The sequence below is a fragment of the Numenius arquata genome, chromosome 3 (genome assembly GCF_964106895.1).
Source record: "Numenius arquata chromosome 3, bNumArq3.hap1.1, whole genome shotgun sequence".
In the NCBI taxonomy this organism is placed as follows: Eukaryota; Metazoa; Chordata; class Aves; order Charadriiformes; family Scolopacidae; genus Numenius; species Numenius arquata.
Window position 1 is genome coordinate 36512166 of NC_133578.1, and position 22381 is coordinate 36534546.

A 22381-nucleotide genomic window follows, 5' to 3' on the forward strand; every position below is an offset into this window, starting at 1 on the left:
CCTTTCTCTTTGCACCCTGACTCCTTTCTCTTTGAAACCCTCTAGGGCACAGATGGTCTTTTTGTTCCACATTCACATAGTACTTCATATAATGTAATAAAGGTCCATTATTCAAGCTCTAAGTGCGACTACAGTAGAAGATAATTTTCAACTAAAATATCTCTCTAACAACAATGGCATTAACAAGAACATTGGGACTGTTCATTTCTTTCATTTTCAATTAAGTCCTTAAAGCTACAAATATTATTAACTCTAGTTTTAGGACAAAAAATTTTGTTTTACACTCAATTGTGTGTGCAGAACTGAAATTAATATACGAATCAAATATCTGATAAAAAACTTAAAAGTACATGAAGCCACGAAAAAAGGTACTCAACAATCATTGTTTTCGTATTAATTTCGAAGTAATTACATATGGTAACTCAAGCTGGACGTAAATGACTTACTACTGTAGAATTGTGGATATCTTCAAAGGAAAGGTTCTTATAAGGGAACTCTATAACACTGAAAGAAGCAGATGATTTGAGAGAATAGGAATGATTCTGATTTTCTTTCTGTGTAAGAAAAAACAAAATCAGTATTTCATGTGGATACAAAAATTAGTTTTTATGTTTCAGAAGCATGGACAGAATATTCACGGGCACTCACATTCATGAAAGTTTGGGTCCAAAGGCGTGATTTTAAATACAATATTGCACTTTTTCCCCTTTCCAGGTGGCCAACTTGGCAGACTATCTTTAAACAATCAGCAGTTCCACAACCCTGCATATGAAAATAGGAAGGATTTTGCAAATATGAAAATATTTGAGAAGTCATTAATGGCATTACTTTATTCAGAAACATACTTGATTGTCCTATTTTCCTGGCAAAGCACCATAATCCATTCTAATACATTAAATAAATCACAGTATTGAATAATTACTTATAGTGTACCATAAGTTTGCATTCAGAAAAATATTGTGTGTGTCACTTGAATCCCCAAGTTGAAACAGCTGGCAGTAACTTTAAGGTATGTGCTTTTACCTACATACTTAGGAAAAAATGTTGGAGAGTGGGGGTGTTTTCTGATCAACTCGCATCACATACTCCACACGTTTTTTGCTAGGAAAACTCATGGCGATTAACTGCACTTGGAGCCAACAAAATATGCTTCATTGCATTCAATGGAAGTCTTCAAACTTGACCGACTGACCTAATCTAGAGGCTGTACACTTAGGACTACAGAAGTTCAACTGGCCTTTCTCAACCACTCTTCCATTAATATCCATCATATAATATTGATGCTAAACCATCAGAACTTTCAAGAAGAAAGCAGAGCAAAACACGGCTTCATTTTATAATTGTCATTTTAGCTGTACTATAGATAAAAGCACTGTACAGTGTAGGTACATCTGCCAGTGTAAGTACAACTTAGTGAAATTATTATGAATACTGGGTGTTAGTCTCTGGGGTTAAATCCTGCTAAGTCATTGGGAAGATCTGACAAAATCCAAGGCCTTTAAAAATCCCGAATCAACCCAACCACAAAACAACAAAAAAGCAATAAAATTTAGAACTGCATTTATAGATACTGAAGAATATTTGCAGCTTATATCTAAAAAAACTAAAAGTAACTTTTCTCACCATAAAATCTGAAATTAAATCCTATTTTCAATTTCTTTGCTCAGCCCTTTTTCTGTCCTCTCCAGAGCCTAAACATTTCTGGAATCAGGGTTAACCTGCCTTAGTCCACCCTAAACTCCCAAGCATTTCTCTCAGCTGTCCTGCCTTGCCCAAAGCAGAGATACGTCCTTTTCTCTAAGCGCACTTAAAAAGACAGTGATAAAGGAATACATTTACTTCATATTACAGATTATTTCCAATCTTGCTTAGAAAGGATGGGTTTTCCACACGTCTGGTTACAGAATATCCACTGATCAGGTAGGAAACCTGTTGTGCAATCAACTGGAATTTGTAGCACTCACCTGCTGCTTCTCAGTTACCCTATTTTACCAGCCCACCTCCCACAAAGTATTGATTTTCAAATTCAGAGAACAACACAGTATAGGAAACTGATGCTGAATGAAGTGCCCGACTTGAACTTGGTTTTTAAGGACTTAAAACACAGCAGCACAAAACTGTAGGCATATGCCTCACTGGCTGACTATCCTGAGTAACACTGGTGCGCATTGGAGAAAACAGAAAAACCAAAGCAAACCAAACCAGCTCCAGAGCATATGCGTTTTTTTGTCTGTTAACCGTTTAAATACAGAACATGGATTTTCTGAAATGATTCTTCATCATATGGAGCTTTCATCTCTCCATTAAAAAATGAAAATATCAACATATCAATGCTGAAAGCTTACCAAAGTATGCACATCTCCTTCAATGGCAGTTATATCCCTTCGACTGATACGATGATCACGATTATCTTCCCTGCTAAGTGTTTCATTCTTATCATCATCTTTAGAAGTAGAAATCTAGGATACACCAAGGAAACCCAAATAATAAATACTACTTACATTTAGATACTTGCAGACTTCAAAGTTAAGGTCAAGAAAATATATAACCAACCGGGTTTCTCTCTCTATATCTTTGCTGTTCTTCAGAACTTGGCTTTACCTACAGTTGTAACTAAAATGTTACTCCTGACTTTTCTAGATCACCGATGCAAATCTATACTGAGATCTAACACAGAGCCTTGAGTATCTTAATCCTTCTTCAACACAAAACTTTTTCATGTACAGAAAAAAAATACTCTTGGAATGCAATAAATAATTAAATTTTGCAATCTTTTAGTAAAGATTTTTCCTCAACATTTCAGTTTTTAACTCTGAAAAAATAGTACTAGTATGGTGCTGATGTACCACGTACCACTGTACATGTGTACACATGGCCAGACATACACAAAAACTTTTTTAGGAGGGGTTTAAGAAAGTATACAGTAGGTTTAATAAATTATTTCAGTAATCCCTTAGAAATTCCCTATGTAAAATTGCAAATTTACATATGGGACTACGCAGACCCATGCTGCTTTTCCTCTACATAATGAATTAATATGAAAAAACTTACAAGTGAGCAAGATAGTTGTAAAAAATATATTTTTACAAATGGTATAGCAAAAGCACAGGAAATTTTTATTCATATATTAACTAAAGTTGCTTTCTGATTACCAAAGATACATGACTATACTTTGTTCTTCTATATGTGGCACATCTTCCCTTTTTATACATACATTGGCTTAAATTCTTCTAGAACTAATATACTGATTTTTACTACTTGTTCTAAATTGTCTTAGAATTCAGCTCTCTATTCTGAGTCAAACATGCTGGTTTTTTTCTGGTGTTTCTTTGTCTAGTCCAACTTAGGAAAAAAGAGGTTTCTTCTACTCTGTGCTCTGCAAATTGCACGTTTTGCTGGCAGTGATAGCATACTTATAAGCCCCACTGCAATAGTCTTATTGACCTCTGTGGCATTTGGGCGAGGGCCTAACTAAATAAGCTAGTCATAGAAAAAACAATGCCATTTTCTCCCAAGAAATAAACCCCAGAAAATTTACATAAACATCCCAGAAGCATCTGGAATATTTTTGTTCATGACCACATTCAATACAATTCCATTGCTTTGGACTTCGAACTTGTACAGTACAGTCTTCAAGAAAACAAAACAAAAAGAAACAAGACAGATTTATCTTTGGGTTGACAATCTATTGTCCATCTTTCATTTTACCTGCTATATACATTGACAGGTGCTATCAAAGAATGCAGCCTTGTTCCTCAGCAACAGATGAAGACAACTCAGTGTGTTAGATATTCTTACAGATTTGGGCATTTTGAGTGTGTTTCCAAAACAAACAAGCATGCTTCGTTCCACTCAAACAAAAAGAAAAGTCCTGCTTACCTTAATTTTCAATGGATTAATTTCCATATCAGAAGTGCAGTTCATAGGACCATCAATTTCGTACTGAACAATATACAACAGTGTGTAGTTTTTATATTTGTAAGGCCACTGCAGAGTCATCATCACTTTGCTGAATGCACTTGGACCATTGTTTCTCAGCTGATTATGAAAATAAAGTTAACAGATGTAAAAAAAAAAAACAATGCCGCCATCTTTGTTAATGTGCATATAGATGTTATTTTATATTTGAGCCACAAATGATATTGCCACTACCCCTGCCTTCAACCACTTACGGCAACAGCATCAACTTTACCTAAAAATGGTAGCTAAACTTCAGTCCCCCAACAGGCAAAGTTTAAAATTACTTCTGTAATTTGATAAAAATTACTTTTATGAGAAGCTATATGGCATTAGGCTTTTGCCTTGAAGAAACAGATTTTTTTTTTTTTTTTCCTTGGAAGAACACATGTAGTGTATTGCATGAATAACAGCCACTGTATGTGTCTCAGCCAAGATACTCTGGACACAGACACTTACACCCATAAACTTTTTTAAGATAAGCGGTCTTTTAAGTTCTAGAACGACTTTTAACTATTCTTCCTCATACAGCTCTCTCAGTAAGTTTTGTTCAATTAAACAATCTAGATTAAAGCTGTGATCGCTCTTTTAAGGAAATTTTAAATACTAAATTTTTTTCAAAGCAAAAGGCTTTACGATAATGATTCAGAACGGGTGGAATACAAATGAGGATCCTAAATAATTTACAGCCGTGAGTAATTTTCTGAGTTCAAGCTACTTCAAATGTTTTATCTAGATTTCAAAGGGCTAGAAAATAAAATATGCATAATGATGTACAAAATCAGCCTCTTCTATTTGGCCACTCCTGTCACGCTATTTGCAGGCATTCCAATCCTTCTTGCAGATACCAATTATTGACCCAGCTTTAAAAAAAAACCCGTATCTTTGCTCCCATGCAAGAACAAAATGAAGAAAAAAAATTATCATTTACTCTAGAGAGAAGCTACATCAGAAGATTTCTTTCTTTTCACAGAACTGTGTAATTGAATTTAGTAGTAATTACACACCTCATAGATATGCTGAACTAGAGGCCCAATGTCATCCTCTGTTTCTGGATTCTCCTTCGGCTGCCAATTTGCAATAGGAAGGAATATGTGATCAGGAGACGACACACTAAACAGGAGAGCAAACAAGTTGTTAATATAAAGTATGAAATGATAAATGTAATTCCCTAGAACATCTCAAAAAATCAACACGCTTATAATACAATCTCCAATTTTTCATCTTCTGTATATAAAAACAGAAAGACCAGAGGCTGAGTAGCTTTTATATTAAATGTTCACTTTTCTTCTCTATGTGTAAAGATGAACCTTGCATTTAGAACATTTTTCTCTTATCCTAAACTTTGGATTCATCCTGCAACACCTATCAAGCCATTACCAGCATTAAGATACATACATACATGTCATCTAAAAAAAAACCCGAAGAGTGAAATACTTCAATAATGAGAAATATTGGTGATGTAGAGACTTACCAGTACAGTCATAAAATAATTCAGCATGCACTGAAAACAGTGCAACAATGCTTTCCAGATGTGTCATCCCCCCACCTCTCAAATATTAACAAAATTAGATCACAATAATGAATATAGCAGAAATTTTTAAAAATGATGACTCAGGAATCCAAGTTAAATGGCTAAGCAAGTAGATTGTATAGCTTTCGGGTGTGAAGTATAGATTTTTGGTAAGCAGAAGTAACAGAGGTAATGAAGCCATTAAAATATTAATACTATGCTTAAGGCTGAACAAGGCGAGTGCATTGCAAACTTATCTTCAGTAGGATTTCCAACTTAAGTTTTAGAAAAGCTTTCAGGGGTTTTCAGGTAACAACCCGGTCAGTTTGTGGAGGAGGAAAGTGATCTGGAGAAATGTGTGCAACTGCAAAAATGAGGGGCGATTTTTTTTTTTCCCTAAAAAGTCTCTAGTAATAGAGGCACAACATTCCTTTTTGGAATTCATTTTGTAATTGTTGAGAATTACTTAAGATCTGAAAGTTCAAAGGGTGGCTAGAGAGAACAATATTTTCTTTATGATTAAATATTCTCTAAGGCTTCCTGAAAAACTGCACAGACCTGAAAGAAAGTTTATGGAATTATAAAGAAGCAAACATGCAAAGCTCATTTGAGAAAGAAGTTTATTAAAATAGCATCAATGCTTACCCTCTAATTTCAACAGCTGCTGAAATGGCAAGGTCAGCCTGATAGAACGCTACTGGACTTAGATTGTCATAGAGGTTGGAACTGCAGAGAAAATAAAAGTTAATTTCTTAAATGAAATAAACTAAGTATTTAAAAAAAAAAAATAACCAAAACGAAAACAGAAAAACCCACTTAAAATAACTGTAACATCATGATTCCTGAGTCACTGTAGAAAGCAGATTTACTGAAAACTAAGGAGCACATTCCATCAAGTTCTCACTTATGCGCATGCCAGTCCCACCCTTAGTGTAGTTTGCAGGTCCCTCCGCAGGGAGAAGTTGATAAAAGACAATGCTAATGCTGACTCTGTTCCTTAGCTGCTGCATGTGAGACAATTTGAATGCCAGCACTGTGTGATAATGTCAACGATAGAGCTAGTAGAGCCTGAAGTTACACTTTAAGACGTCTGTTTTGCTCAGGGACCTCTTGGCCTCAAGCTAGTCCCAAGGCAGAAACTAGGGTTACTTTTGCCTATCTCTCTTCACAGTTCTTAAACTGGTTAACAACTCATTCCTACACTTCAGACACAACAAGAGATTACAAATACTAACACATGTAGAGTCATTCATACATAAAATTTCTTTGGTCTTTAAACAGAGGAAAGGAAATACCAAGAACACTCCTTAGACCCCTCAAAGTGGAGCTGGGAACAGAATCCTGATCTCCTTAGACGCATCTGATTATTCTGTCTACCTAACCATGTCCTTTAGAAATATCTTCTTAAATCCTCTAAGTGTTTTTCATTGCTGCTGTAAGCAAAAGACACATGCAACAACAGTGTTTTCTTCCTGACCTGTAAATACCTCATTCTTTCACAGACTAGAGTTGTTCTGCTCAAAATTGCACCAGCTCTGAAAGTCCAGCTTTGTTAGCTTAAGACTAGTGTGATCTTTAAAACCTTTTCAAGATAGTACCTTGATAATGCTTGTCACTATAAACTGTGATTACCATGTCCAATTGCATCATTGTATTTGCATTCAGAAGTCACGGCAGGAATTTCTTTCCATAAAAGCTGTAAAAAGTTACAGGAACTTCCTTTCTCTTTTATTAGAAGAGAAGCATGAATTAAGGGACCTCCCTGAATGTTTTTTCTCCCAGTGAAAGGTAGTTAGTGATGGCTGTTAGCTTAAGGAAGATAACAGACATCCCACAGAAGATCATTTTCTGCAAAGAACTGGAGTCACATGTCACTGGCACAGCTTACTAGCTGATGGAGAAGAGAGAAAAAATTGAACAGACAGCAGTGTGAGATCAAAGAGATATTTAATGCTGCCAAGGCCTTTGATCAGTATAGAAAACCACTGTATCACGAAAACAGAATGGCAGGTTTAACTTAAATTTCACTCTTGTAGATGAAAAATGTGTATGTGGATAATGATAATTTATTCACTACATTAAAAAAATGAAACACTTAAATGAAAAAAAAAAAAGCTTTTGATCCACCATGGGGAAAAATAGCAGCTGTATTGTACTGTCCATTAAGCAACATAAAACTGTATTGGGTAAAGAGATTTCTGTTGGTCACAACTCCAAATCTTAAATATCATCTCCAGTAGGTATAAATTCATGTTTATATATCATATTTATATGGAAGTGCTGTGCTCGTCTTATAATTAACAGAAATACTACTGGTTTGTTCTGTTTAATTTTTAGACTCTCTTATGCTGGCTACTGTACAACATTTTAAATGGCCCACTGCATATTGCTTCTGCTCAGACCATCACATGCATTGCCTTATGCTGAAAGGCTTATACCTTTCATCTGCAAAATACATAAAATTTGAAATTCTGGCTTTACATCAGAAGGAATTCATAGTTCAAACTTCAGTTTCAAAACAGGGCTAGAAACCCAAAGACACAGGTCATTCTGTGGCAGTACACAGGTGTCAGGAGAGCACAACAGTACACAGGTACAAAAATACAAAGTATTTCTTGAAAACACTTTAAATGGTTTTGTTCCTCATTATTAATATTTCACTTGTGCCATGGCCTGTCTAAAAGCCAAAGGAACCGCATCCAAACATAAAACCGTGTTTTCTTACATTTTTTCCTCTATTTTGGAAAACGTAATTCATTAAAGAGTTGTGTTTATCTTTTAAACAATGATGAGACAAAGACCAGAGAATTAGTCCCGAGTGAAACTAACTGCTCAGTTCACATTCTATTTACTTAGCATACTGTCCGCCCGGTGAAGTGCATGCTCATGGATTTCCATACCTTCGGATTTGCAAGTCAAACTTCACAGAGGTATCCATTTCAGACTGCTGGTGCACGCTGAAACGCAGGCCAGCTAATAGCTTTAGAAAAAAAAAAAAAAATATCACTGTGGTTCAGTGGAAGCACAACAAAATACACGATAAAAGCTTCCTAATACTATTATACTACAACAAAATTGCTTGAGGCAGATGGTCATAAAGAGAGCACACACAGAGAATTGGCAAATAAAACTTGTCCAGTTCACCAAAGACTAGAAATCTCTCTGTAGATTTCAGCCAATGCATCGCTGCCACAAAACAGAAATGTAAGGTTTACATCATACTCACCCCCCTTGCTTCAGCCATTTTTTACACATAACTGAGCATCCTTATGCGTTACAAAAAGTACCACAGGATAGAACACCCTATAATTGTTCTAAATTAAATTCCCAAGGTTTGTTTTAAGTCAGTGCATGATAGTTGCTCCAACATCTGTACAATTCAGCTTCATATACTTTGAAATATTTTGGAAAGTGCATTTATTCATCTATACAAGATGTCTCTTCGAAGAAAAGCACCATCAAAGTGCTTATAATTGTGACTGACTTTCACTTTATTTCCTCAGAAAATAAGACTTACTATGTCATATCATCTTAATATCTGCCAAATCCCACTAATAGTTTTTAAATTCTTCCAATTTCAGCTACATTGGGTGGAAGTGCAGAGGTCTCAACTAGACAAAACTCTCAAACTTCACAAAACTAGGCAAAGGAGAGAAGCACTATTAGGTTTCCACTAAAATAAAGGGATGTTATGAGCTAAATCTGTATTATATACTAAAAAATACTCATGAGGGACAAGAATTCATTAATTCCACTGTTTAATGAACTATGCCTTTTGAGTTGTATCATAAAACTCATGAATACTCCTTTCAGCCTTTAATTTAGCTGATAAGTTGAAACCAATTACACTGAACTAACGAAACGTGGGCAGCTAAAGGCCAGCGAGATCTAATCTTAAATTCCTGTGAGTAAACATCCTGCCCAAACACTGCTGTGATTAAGAAAAATGCCAGCTGCACTCCTGTTTGCGCTACCAGACACCTGTTGAACCAAACTTTACCTTAGTTCCTGCTTTCATGGGATTTCCCAGGTCACAAACTACCATGCGAGTTTGATTCTCTGTTTTAAATGCACATGACAGTCTTGCTAAAGCCTGCAATAAACCAGAAAGAAATATTAAGAATCGTCACTCTTTACATCTGGACACTTGTATGAAAGTCTGGAGAAAAACTCTGGATATGCTGAGCTATTAATTTTAATATAACTTCTCAGACCTAACACAATCAAGCACTAAAATTAAATAAAATCTGAATATGAAAGTCTACCTGGAGACAAATAGTTTTGTTATGAGATAGATGCTCTTTACAAGGTTATAAAAAGAGAAATGCAATACTCTTATATTGGGTAGCACTGATGACTTTTGTGACGTAAAGCATTTCTCCACGTGATTCTTTTAAACTTATGTGAAGAAGCTTTGGCAATCAGGCAAGGGTTAAAACTCTCCACAAGAAAATAAAGATTGGAAGGCAAAAGAACATGAACACTTAGTAACTCACTCAAAAAGATGTCTTAGAGGGGCCATCAGATTTTGGACAAAGTCACATAACAAAGCTCTAGAGTAGCTGAGGCAAACTGGAGAACCAAACCAAGGCATGGTCCAACGTATATGAAGGATGTGGTATCAAAGATGGAATCCTTCGATATCAGGGGAAAATAGTTTTCCCCTTAACATTCTGCAACTTTCATATATATATTGACTGATCATAGATTTTACTGAATGAAAACAAGGATGAAGAAAATCTGAACGTACGTTGCTTATATATAGCTATAATGGGCTAAAACAAAATTTGGACTATTGCCACATGCCTTCAAAGAAACAGAAGTTATACAGACATTTTATAATACAAAAAGGGAAAGTCAGGAAATAATTTTTAATATTCTGTGTAGTTGGGATAAGTATGTAGAAAGTCTTGGGTGTCAGTTATGTGGAGGAGAGCAGTAGTACCCAACATCACTTTTTGCCTCACAGGCGCCCAGCTCTTTACCTAGCACATGACATGCTAAGTCTAAATTTCAATACATTTACGAGGGCACCGTTCAAATAAAGACTCATAGCAGATAAACTCTGTGTGTCAAGCTCCATCACACAGATGATTCTCCTTTGTTGCTAGCAGTAGGCTTTTGAACTGGAACCATCCAGCCAAGTGTTATATAGCCTTGGGGCTTGGAAGAACCTTGTAGTTTTTTTGGTGCTTTTCTTTAAGATCAAGGCATAAAAAACACCACTGATGGGCCCCTCTCCCGCAGACTTCCATAGAAGCACCCGAAATATGACTACCCAAAAAAGAAAGATAGTTGGAATTTTACCTCGTTGTTACGAACAACACCAATGAAATCTGCTTGGGGCGGAACGATGACAAAGAGTTCTGCTTCATAGGCTCCTTCCCCTTGATTCTGGGCATTGACAATTAGTGTCAAGGGATTGTCATCACCAATATAGATCTGCTTCTGGTCACTACAAAAAACAAGTGTAAAAATGGGCTCTGCATTCAGGTTTCAAAGTGTATTGAACTGGTTGAACTTACAGAAACAAGAGACATTCTGAAATTGCACAAAGACATTAGAGAAATCTAGAGTACCTACGCTTCAGGAATACCAGGACAGCTCTACACTATGTTTAAAATTAAAACATGTCCACAATTACAAAAATAGAGCAAATATTACATGCTGTTTTGTAAAAAACTTTTTTATTAAATTCACAATAAACCATAAAACCACTGACACCTTTTTTAACAAAGAACTAGCAACTACGAACAGCTAAATCACTGTATACATTTTGAACTACATGCCTGCTTAGCAGAGGTACAAGCATACGTTTCTAACAAAACTAGATGGAAGGCTCAACTACAGAATACAGGCAAGACCTCTGCAATACATTTGTTCTAGACACAAAAATACCATCTTTCCAAACAATCTATTTTCATTTCACCAACTACAATGAAACATAGCTGTACCTGCACTGATGCAAAATGTTTCTGAAGCATTTGCTTGAATGAGTATGCTCCCGATCCATACTACCTACATACACTTGCATATGCTATAGCTCTGCGCTAAGGGCATAAAAAGCAGATGATGTTTATGAGTAGAGATAATAGACTAAGACTGGCTTTTGGGCATCCAAAGCACAAAGAGCCCAGACTCATGAAAGAATTATGAGTTAAAACTTGTTTCTTTTTTCCAGGTTTAACAAAAGGTATTACCAATAGCAACAAATCTTTTCATACATGTGACAACAGAGCTCTTGGCCCACCCCTTGCTGTATAAAATCATCCCTGTTCACATCTTGGTGCATCTATCTAGTATTAAATAATGAAACAGTAGTACAATTGCAGCTAACACTGGTTTACGCTTGCTATGCGTATCCAGCTTAGCAAACACACAAATAAGTACTGTGTAGTTATAGTGGGGGCTGGGGTGGGGGGAGGTGGTGTGTGCTCTCCCTGTATTACATGGCTAAAGACATTAGGTTACAAAGCAGAAAAAAAAACCAAATAAGCATGACTTCAGATTGTATACATCGAGGAGTCCTACTGGTTTCAATACATCCTTTTACCAAACATATTACAAGCTCTTGAAGTTTAGAATTCAAGTAAGGAAGTTACTTTCCCTGCAATATTTTTCTCATGTATTTACCTTTCTACAGAAACCTCCAGCTTAGGTTTGCAGATATTATCATCACCGCAATCCAGCAGAATATGTGCCTATGCAAAAATCAAATGCATATTGTTTTAATAATGCCTGCATCTGTTCTAACGTACATTTCCAAAATGTTCTAAATAGCTGGTTATGAGATATCTTCATCTCATTAGCCTTAGAGAATAAATGAGTTATATATGGGGGGCACTGCACCTAATCCTGCCACACTGCAATTCTAGGACTGATGTCTACCAATCTTAATCCTCTTTCCATACTTTGAATAATCTCTTCATCTTGAGTTGCATCTCCAATATCCTCTTTACAAACAAGTGTAAACATTTGTATTAAGGGCAGAAATAGAAAAATTATGTTTATTACCTTAAGAGAACCATAAGGATAAACAAAATACATAGAGCAGCATAGTAGGAGCAACAGATGAAACACTCCAATCCTTCAAGATTAATAACCTTCAATACTACCCTTAACTGCTTTTTTCCAGAAAACTCTTAATTAGTATGCATGAAAAGGAAGTCCAGCACTAAGGAATAATGTGTCAAAAAAGAAATTTGACACTGATAGAAGAAAAAAAAAAAAAAAGACAAACATACAACAATGGTCATTATTTTCATAATTCAAAGACTAAAGCCTAGGTGTATATTTGGTATCTTAATTTTTCAGAAGCGCTAAGATGAACATAAGTATTGAAAGCTGAAAATGTGTTCTGCGTTCTCTCATCACAGATTGTGTAAGAAGATACCTGTCTGCTCATATTAGCAGGAGTGAACTGGTTGAGGATAGGGTGCAATCCTGTTGCATCTGCAGCTGTTCTGTAATCCAGACGATATTCCATAAAAATAGTAATGGGAGTTAGTTTGTCTCTAAATTCAGATTCATCCTGAGGAAACCAAAGATTTGAATTACAGTTAGATGATGTGAAGAAAACAACAACAACAAAAGATACTCTTCAAAAGTCTCTATAGGCAACAGTCATTCCAAGAGCAATACTGAGCAGTATTTTCATTTATTGTTCATGTTGTAGTAGGAACGAGGAAGCCAAAACAACATTAAAACTTCTGAGCTCTTTTCAAAGCAGAAAATCTCTTGTCAGATAACCTGCAGTGTAAACTTTGAAGATTTTAGTACTGTTTTACAAATGGTAGACTGGAGCATACACAAGTCATAGAACTATAACAGAGAGGAGCCTAAACGGCTATACAACTCCACCCTTTCCCATCAGAGATAATTCAGTGCACTTCTACGATCCCTCATAGATATTCATCTTTGGACTTGTGATTTTTTTCTTCCTAAAATTATTAGTTTCACTGATTTTCATATTGTTCATTTCAAATCATTCTCGTCATCAAATGTTGATCCTGCCTTTCAGAATACTTACACACTACCTCTAGCTTTATGTTAGTCACAGATTTTATCAGTGTAAATTCTGCTTCATTATTCTATTTTTGAGAATAACTAGAATTACTAAACCTGGAACAGCTCATGGCTGGATCTTACTTCAGAAGCTATCTTCTATGGTCAGAAATCTATTGATAACTCTTTTCCTTATAGTTTTCAACTGGTTTTGCATCCAATTTAACATAATTTCATGTAGGTCATGTGTCATTTACTTTATGAGAATGTCATGTGAAAAAGCATTAAAGCTTTACTAACACTGAGATCTGGCATGTCTATTTCCACATATATCCCACTCACAAGGCCAGTGAAAGAAAGGTATTACCTATCTTCCATGAGTTCTTAATGATTACTAGTATTTTTATTGGGTTTTTTTTTGGAGAGTAGAGTAAGTATTGTTTACATTTGATTTATAAGTACTCAGAGATAAATCTGAGCTCTGTCTAACAGAGTCTAACTACACTTTCACATGTCTCTCCTTATTTCAGGCAGTTTCTTCTACTGGATTACACTTCTTAGTTACGTTAGCATCTGTCCGCGTTTTTGGGGATTAAAACAAAAAGACAGAAAAAGGAAACTTAATATTTCAACCATCTCTGTCTCCTCTGTTATTTGCTGGTCTTTGCTTTTTAGTTGCAGATCTGTATTTTCCTTTGTTCTTTTACCTCCGAATGAGCAGCACAACCTCTGCTAATTGACTTTCATGTTCCTTGGAAATTATAACTAATTTTGTGCCTAGACGACTTGTCCAAGAAGTCCATAACAAAGTTCAGAGTTGAATTTTCAATCCATTTAGTGACACGACCTTCTGACAGCAGTGATAACCCAGGACAGACATATGGTTTTAGTAATTTTAGGTCTATCCGTTGGGCAAGCAGTTTCTCTAGCATTTCTTTTTTCTATTTTTCTTTTAAAGACTTAACACAAGAAACTTGTAACAGACAATACACCAAAAATTATTTGCCTAAAATGCAAATGGCTACTTACCCTCAAAAAGGCATCAAGTTCTTCACAATTCATTTTGCCCCCCTTTGTAATAGTCATGTTCTTAGAGTGGCTAGGCTGTTTGCTGTGGAGAAACAGAGCTCTCCTGATGGCTCCTTTCTGCTTAAGTTTATCCAACAGCAGCTCCACTTGGAAATCTGTCCAATCCAAAGCATTTAGATTAGGGATATTACATTCAATTAAACACAGTGCAGATTCCCATCAGAAACGGAGCTAAAAGCTCTGATTTCAGCTACAATAAAAATGTAGTACTTGGAACTTTTACAACTTCCAGTTCTTTCAATACAAAATCTGTTACTACATTAGTAGTTCTCAATAGAGTAACTATTGAGAGTACTGTTGTCCTAAATTAGACTCTGCTTTTTCCTTTTTTATAAAAAGTGGAAACATACAAGAGGACTTACACATTTAAATTGCTATAGAACCACAAGATCAAAAGTTAATTTCCCAAAAATTTTAAAGTAATCTTCCATGTAATTATTTAACTGTATTGCTAATCTAATTACATCACATTTGAAATAGATAATGAAATTTAAAATATGTAACGGCTATTTATATGAATCTTCCCAGATCTTACTGTCTCTATACATGCCATGCAGAAAATAAGGAAAAGCTTTTACAATCAGTAAACAAAACCTGATTGCAGCAAGCTGTCTGCCACATTACAAAATCTCAGAGACAACTTAAAAACCTGTTTGAAACAATCTTTTTCTGATTCCGATCCAGAAAATCTGATGCAGAAATCAATGATATCAATCAGAAGGTCATGAGTCCAGCAGAAATGTGAGAAGTCCCCTATGGCTTATCTATATTTTTCAGGCCTAACAATTCACGTACTTGAATATTCTTGTCTAAAACTCCCCTCAACAAGAGTTGATCTCAGTTCTGTAAAATACAAGGACTTTCCAAGACTAGTTCCACCAAGAGTTTAAACGTAAGCTTGAAAGTCCCAAGTATGCTCAAATCCCACCAACTTCAACACAATTTCAACAAAAACACTGCTGAAGACAGTCATATAGATGTATACAGTTACTGAACCGGTAGGATTGTGCTGTAAAGGGTTGACAACTGTTTCAATAACAAAAAAGAATGATGACCAGTGCTCATGTCTGCAAACAATATGAAAAGACTTAAGTTGTTAAATGAGCAGAACTTACTGAGGGAATTAGGGAGCTTTCCTTTGCCATCCGCTTTTAAGCAGAACTTTACTTTGAAGCTGTTTTGGAGGAAAGGAAACGATTAGTTTGACACATTTTTTTCTCTCTTTTTCTTTTAAAATTCTTTACTGTTTTTCTCAGCTCAACGGCATTCTCTTTTGAGACTCTAGCTCACTTCCAAAAGCTATTTTCTACTGGTAGGAGAGAAACCATAACCTATAAGTAAACAGCAGTGCAAAGCTTTGGAGTCTTGACTCATGTAGGAATAGTGTTTATTCCTGAAATCAAACGTAGCTCATTTATTTTTAAAGCTAGAAGGAACAGGCGTACTGAGTTGAAAATGAAGTCAACACTAGCAAGGAAAAGTGGGTCTCGATAGTAGTCCAGGAAAAATATCCAAAACCAGTTTGCAGAGCAGATCATTTCCCAAGTGTCTTCCATAAGCCCACTCTATTTTTCACCTAAAAAGTAAGCTACTGGGTAAAAACATTGCAAAAGCCATGTGATCCGTTACCATCTTGGGAAGATCTTACTCTACTCAACACAGACACCTGTCAATCTCTGCGCAGGTAGGATGTAACTTAAGAGTCAGTTTAGCATCTGTTGAAGACAACGGTGGTCCTCCCACTGTTGTCAGAGTACTTATTTTGTACTGTCCGTTCTTTCAGAAAAAAAATCTGTTTGATCGCCTTTTTTTAATTAGCTGACTAGACTTCCTGAATCCTTTCAAAATTGAAAGTGTATGAAAATAAAACCAAAAAAGTCCCTCCCCTCAAAGGAAAACAAAGATACCCAGCTTACCAAGAAACCTTGACATCTGACAGCAAACAGGCTTTGTTTTCTGGGTTTAGAATGGTTGGATTAACTTCCAGGGCAGCAGTTACTCTAATAACTGGTCTAGCCCTGCAAAGAAAACATCCTCTTGAACAGCATTCGGCACCATGCTGGACAATACCCTCCCCATCAAACTGTGAAATATACACATACACACTTTAGATAGTATTTAGTGAAACTGCAAGAGTAACAAATAATCATTTCATAGATTAGAGAAAAGCAGGAAGCTTTTCTATGCCCTTTTTCATTACCATCAGAGTCAGACCACGGAGACATCCTATCTATTTCTAGCACAGAAGGTAAGGTATTTTCCTAAAATGAGCATGTCAGGACTGCAGTGTAATAGCTAGCAGCACCCTGTAGGTGTCAAAAGCTAGAAAACTGTCAGGCTAGAAAGCCTTGAAGACAGCTTATTTGTATTTTAATTATAGATTATTGAGAAAGGTAAATAATAGATAGCAGACTGTAGATTTACTCAGTGAAAAGAGCAGTATAACCTTTTTTTTATCTCCAGCACTTTGGAAGGTGAAGGGGCAGAATTTCAGACTTCCCTGACCCTTCTTCCTTTTGTAACTCAAGAATGACACTGAGCTTTCATTCTGCTCACACTTATGAAAAAGCATAGAGGGATACTCACCTATACAAAACAGCTGTATCAACACCAAAGGCTCCAACAATCAAGTCTAGGAAGAAAGGAGAGATATTACACATTATAATTTTTTTTTTTTTTTTAAATATGCTGTTAGTCACAGATGGGACTACTATTAAGTTATTCTAAAGTGACATTTAGAGCAAAGGACCTGGATATCCATTTTTGTCCACATCTGTGGCTCCTTTCAGTGAGTACCCAAAGCTGGGTGGCATAGTGCGAGCGGCCCACTGCCCTTCGAGAATTTGAGATGGGACGGCATTCAAACCATTTGCTCTTCCATTGTAGATATAGACAAGTCCTCTCTTCTCCTCTCCACCGTATGGTGCAGCAACTGCAATATCTGTAAACCAAAAGAAGAACAGTCAACATCTCCAGACAGACTAGGAGAACATACTTGTGCTTACATCAACCAACAATTTCTGTTATTACAGCTTCATGTGTATCAGCAGGAAGGAAATGCGACTGGCCTTTAAAATACTCATCAACAATTTTATTTTTTTTTTAATTGGATGCTGGATTTTCTAGAAAGTATAAATGTTTAACAAGAACATATATCATAGGCTTGTATGGGGGGTGAGAAGAAAAAGGAATAGTTCTGCAAACACTTCTGCACTTCAGTAACTGACTTACAGCCAAAACATATGGATTTGAGATGCTTTTGAGACTCTTAAACATGCAGAATTAGTCACTGTTTGGTGCCAAATCAAAAAAGTAAGCGGGACTATCTGCCCATTTCATTAACACACATGTTCCTCCAAAGGCTGTGACATTTTAATAATTCTGGAAAATTTAAATCAACCTAAAACAATAGTAAATATCAAATTCCAGTCTATCCTCATCACGGCTTGGCAATACATTTTATGGAGAATTTTCAGTTAGTGCAATTACACTGTCTCTTAAAAGTTTAATTTGAGAGTACTCATTAGCAATGACTAATAAACAGTAATAAACAAAATGCTAATTGGACAATCTGTAAGGACAGCTTTAGAAGTGTACATGTGATCTAAAGTCAACATTTTCACAGTCGGTTCAAAGACCAAACATGAAAATGTTGAAATATTTAACACTATACAGAGTAATTACATTATTCCCTCTTCTTTCCTTAAATTTGAGAAAGTTTCATGAAAAGAACAAGGACTCAAAAGTTTACCATTTTGTATTTTTGACTCATCCTTACAAACTTTATGAAAACAGTGGAAATTCCAATCTTGCACCATACTGTGATGGAAGGCATTTTAATTAACACTCCCAAAATGAAACGGGGAGGAAGACTAAAAACCCCAGACTAAATAATGGCAAAGTAATCACAAGGAAGCAGCTTTTGCTATGGTTTTCTCTCCTACAGTGTATTTCAGATTGAAATATGATGGAATCAAAACATTGTTTCAATAATCTCATCAAGTGACTGGATTTTTGGCTGTCAGCTGTAACCTTTCCAATGTCTTCTGTAAGTAGTTGCAGTGATATTGCACCTTCACACTAATTCTGTATACTATTAGCATTAAAATCTAAACATTAGGCTCACCAAAACCAATGGCAGAAAATATTTTGAGCTCCAAAATATACATCCTGCTCGAACTGGTACATTACAAAAAGAGACTCTGAAGTGAACATACTTATAGTTGACCTAAAAATCAAGTTTTATCCATTAGCGCATAAGTCACTTATCAACTTAATATCACTTAACGGATAAGTTGCTGGAACAAATTGTACTGCTTTCTACAGCTCTTCTGCATTTCTTATAGGGTTTTAAAATATGACTATTTTAAATATAGAATGAGTTCTTTCCAAGATAATTAAAGCAAGCTGAAGATTAGAGAAAACATCAATGATTTAATTAAAAAAATAAATTAGAACTACTTGGGAATTTGAAATATTATCCTATTATAATCTTTGATCTTTCAGAAAATACTTAGCTTCCAAGAAGTACAGGAAAAACAAAAACGAGCATTTTTTGTGGAACTCAAATTCCTACCACTCTTTAGGAAACACTGGAGCACGACTTGCAAAACAAAAAGTGTTCTCCCCCTAGGATTCCTGGAAGTCTCCATCCCAAAACTATATGATTCTTGTCTGTTTCACTGCTCTCCATTCCTAAGTGAATATGACAAGAAACACTGGCAACAGGTTTGAGAGTCCACAGCTTCAGTCGTATCAGACGCAGACTTCTCATCCAAATACTTGCTCAGGACACTCAGCTCTTGGTAGAGTTGGCTGTAATTGCTATGGGACATTTTCACCAGACTCTTCCATTTTGAAATAAAATAAAAAAAAAGTTGACTTTTCTTAGGAAAAATCTCTTCTATCACAACATTTCTAACCAGCTCTCTAAAACAAATCCTTCTTTTCGGTCATCATTGTGTTTCTGGAGAGGAAAATTAGCTTCAAGTGATGGAAACCAGAAAATTATATTGAAGATGTCCTAACAAGTCACAGTGGAGAGTCAGATACTTCATCCAGTTTCTACTGTACTTATCACTTAGAAAGTAATAAACCGATAAGTGTAACGGCTAAAATAATCCATGCTGTAGTTTCAATGGTATAGTCTCTGCTCGATGCATACATGTAACTCCTGTTAGCATTCTTGGGAGTAGCATACAAGCATCGAAAGGAGTCTAGACCTTAGTGTCCGACATTCAGTCGTGGTTAGAATGCCTAACGTTTGTGTGCAGAATCCAGTGTGCTGTCTAGATTTCATCTATGAACTGAAAATACTGTCAGTAAATAAATGTCCTACCATTGAAGCCATCCTGATCTAGATCCCCCAGAGGTGCAATAGAACTGCTGAATCTTGCAAATATCTCAAAACCATTCAGCTTTGTGATCTGAAACCCTCCAGAGGCTCGTTGAAGGCAAATGGAAACTTGGCCGACCTCCTGAAGTTTCCCATCAGAACCTCGATCCATAAAAAGAGGGGCTCCAATAAACAAATCTGTATAACTGGACCGAAGAAGGATAAGGTTCTTCAGTAAGAGCACGAAAATTCAGTTTCATTCTCTTAAGCATTCATTACTAGGACTAACTCAGTGCTGAAATCAATATTAAGATGAAAGTTACCTATCTTTAAATTGCAACTAAAGGCAAATATTTATTGACAAAGTAAGCACAAATATATCAGAATTGAATGCATGTAAAGCATGTGAATACCCACATGTATTTATTTACATAAATATACAAACAAATCTACAATTGTTAAAACAAATGCTGAGTCCTAGGGAGAAGCTATGTTGTGCAGATACATGTTAAACCAGTAACAAAGACAGAAATCTACATTGTAGCAAAGTCTTTTTATTAAAAGCTGCTTTTTATCTTTCCAGAAACAAGCTGGGCGGCAGTGGGGAAAAGGGCACTTACTTATCTCCGTTGATATCTGTGGCAGCCACTGAATACCCAAAATAGGCAGCCATCTGGAAAAGAAAATTAAAACCAAATTTGTGAGTTATAGTGATATAAACACACAAACAAGTTTATACAAAGCTGCACAGAGAAGATGTTAGGGAGACAATAATATACACCACAAAAATTTGTCTCCTTTCTCCTTATATTTTCCTTTCTCTTCCTTACTCTGTTAGAAAATAAACTGATCGGTTACCTTCCCCATTCCCTCCTTCATGATCAGTCCTCTTTCCCAATTCTCAAAATAGGCAACATTTCCTTCATTTAAATAAGACTGTTTTTCTAAGTAGTGTTACAAAACAGGAACTCACAATTTTAGGAACCCTACAGACTTTATAAAATTTTTCTTTGGCACATAAACTAATAACATACAGAATTTATATGTTCCAATACACTAAATACTGTCTCAACATGTCACCTGTCTATAGGAATAGCTTCCTGGTCACCCACCACACTGAATACAGCTACATACCTGCTCTCCAGTGAAGTTGTACATGGAAGACATGTTTTTCCCATTGTAAATAGACACCTGCACATGAAGAAATATACATTACAGCATACCAACAATATTAGCCTTTTTTATTGATTTTAAAGTTTAATGTTTTAAATTTCCTACCATGCCCAGAGTTCTTGCTGCTCTTGGGACTCCAGATACAAAGTCTGAAATATAAAGCAAGACACCCAGGTAACATTCAGGTCCCAAAGCACAATCACTTTGCTTGAACAGAGCAGCTCATTCCTAGTGCTTTATACATTTTCCTGTGCACTGTATCATTTCTTCTGTACCATTTATTTGAAAGACCTGCCCAGCATATTAACATGACTGTTTTACTGAAGCAAGGGTCTTACCTTCTATGCCATCACCATTGAAGTCTCCAACAGCCACCGAATAACCTGATCAACAGACAAAATTGGTAAACCGCTTTAAAAACCTTATGAAACCTTTCATCCCTCTTTACACTCTTCATAGGTCTCTATGCACAGTCCTCTCACTTCATCTTAAAAAGCAATGAAATAAATACTGCCTTTAAGTAGCTTAGACCATGTACAGCTACACGAAGATGAAAATTTTACAGTTCTCATCCTGGGAACCATCCTGGTCTATCCTTGCTTTTTTCTGAAACTGGTTAGACATATGAGAAGCTGGAATGATGATTTTCTACTCCTCTAAGGGACTCTTCATTATTTTTCTGCCCAAACACGATTCTTTCACATTTTTGTTTTGGTAAACCATTTAGAAACAGCTGCTTTTCAGAAGAAAAATAAATAAATAAAAGGTTTGCGACTAACTTCTCACATAAATATCCTACCTCGGCTATGGCAAGATAACTAAGCTTCCCTCATACATAAATTACTGCATTTTCAGGTATGTAGCTCTTCAGTTATCTGTCAAGTGTGGAATTAATAGTAGTGTGATTAAGACGTAAATATGAATAGCACAAAGGAGTTTCTCAAGTATAGCTAGGTTTTCTTCCTTTCGAACTACGCACCCAAGTAGCTGTCATCAAAAGTAGCACTGGCAGGTCTGGTTGCTAACTGGTCATCATACTTTGTACTGTAGACTTTGGAGTCATATTTAGCCACAATCTCTGTCACTCGATCAGAAATAAGTTGGCCTAAGGAGAAATAAAACAGCTTAAAACCACAAATAAAACACATGTGCGCTGAATAAATAAGCAACAGGACTCATTCACAGAATGCTTCCTTGTAAAGCAACAACTCTTCCATAACACCAACCAGAAAATAGTCAACAGCAGCAGCATTAGAAAAGTTATAAGTGAAAATTTCGATCCTACTTCAGCAAAGATTTATGCATGTATT

The 22381-nt window shown here is 35.9% G+C and overlaps 1 protein-coding gene and 1 long non-coding RNA gene across 2 annotated transcripts in view; one reads left to right on the forward strand and one right to left on the reverse strand.

Moving 5' to 3' along the window:
• LOC141463501 (uncharacterized) overlaps positions 1-22381 on the forward strand; it is a 51116-nt gene that overhangs the window by 12190 nt on the left and 16545 nt on the right. The window lies entirely within an intron of this gene.
• The window catches only part of ITGAV (integrin subunit alpha V), a 51702-nt gene that overhangs the window by 6753 nt on the left and 22568 nt on the right, over positions 1-22381 (reverse strand). Inside the window, exons 7-28 of the mRNA XM_074145949.1 lie at positions 22051-22176; positions 21410-21454; positions 21177-21220; positions 21033-21089; positions 20519-20571; positions 19902-20104; positions 17313-17504; positions 17150-17195; positions 16480-16581; positions 15679-15737; positions 14504-14658; positions 12864-13001; positions 12104-12171; positions 10778-10925; positions 9471-9563; positions 8371-8450; positions 6116-6196; positions 4965-5070; positions 3880-4038; positions 2346-2459; positions 649-762; positions 447-554 (exon numbers count right to left, since the gene is read on the reverse strand). Of these exons, the coding sequence (XP_074002050.1) occupies positions 447-554; positions 649-762; positions 2346-2459; positions 3880-4038; positions 4965-5070; positions 6116-6196; positions 8371-8450; positions 9471-9563; positions 10778-10925; positions 12104-12171; positions 12864-13001; positions 14504-14658; positions 15679-15737; positions 16480-16581; positions 17150-17195; positions 17313-17504; positions 19902-20104; positions 20519-20571; positions 21033-21089; positions 21177-21220; positions 21410-21454; positions 22051-22176 (2291 nt within the window). The remainder of the gene's footprint in view (positions 1-446; positions 555-648; positions 763-2345; positions 2460-3879; positions 4039-4964; positions 5071-6115; positions 6197-8370; positions 8451-9470; positions 9564-10777; positions 10926-12103; positions 12172-12863; positions 13002-14503; positions 14659-15678; positions 15738-16479; positions 16582-17149; positions 17196-17312; positions 17505-19901; positions 20105-20518; positions 20572-21032; positions 21090-21176; positions 21221-21409; positions 21455-22050; positions 22177-22381) is intronic.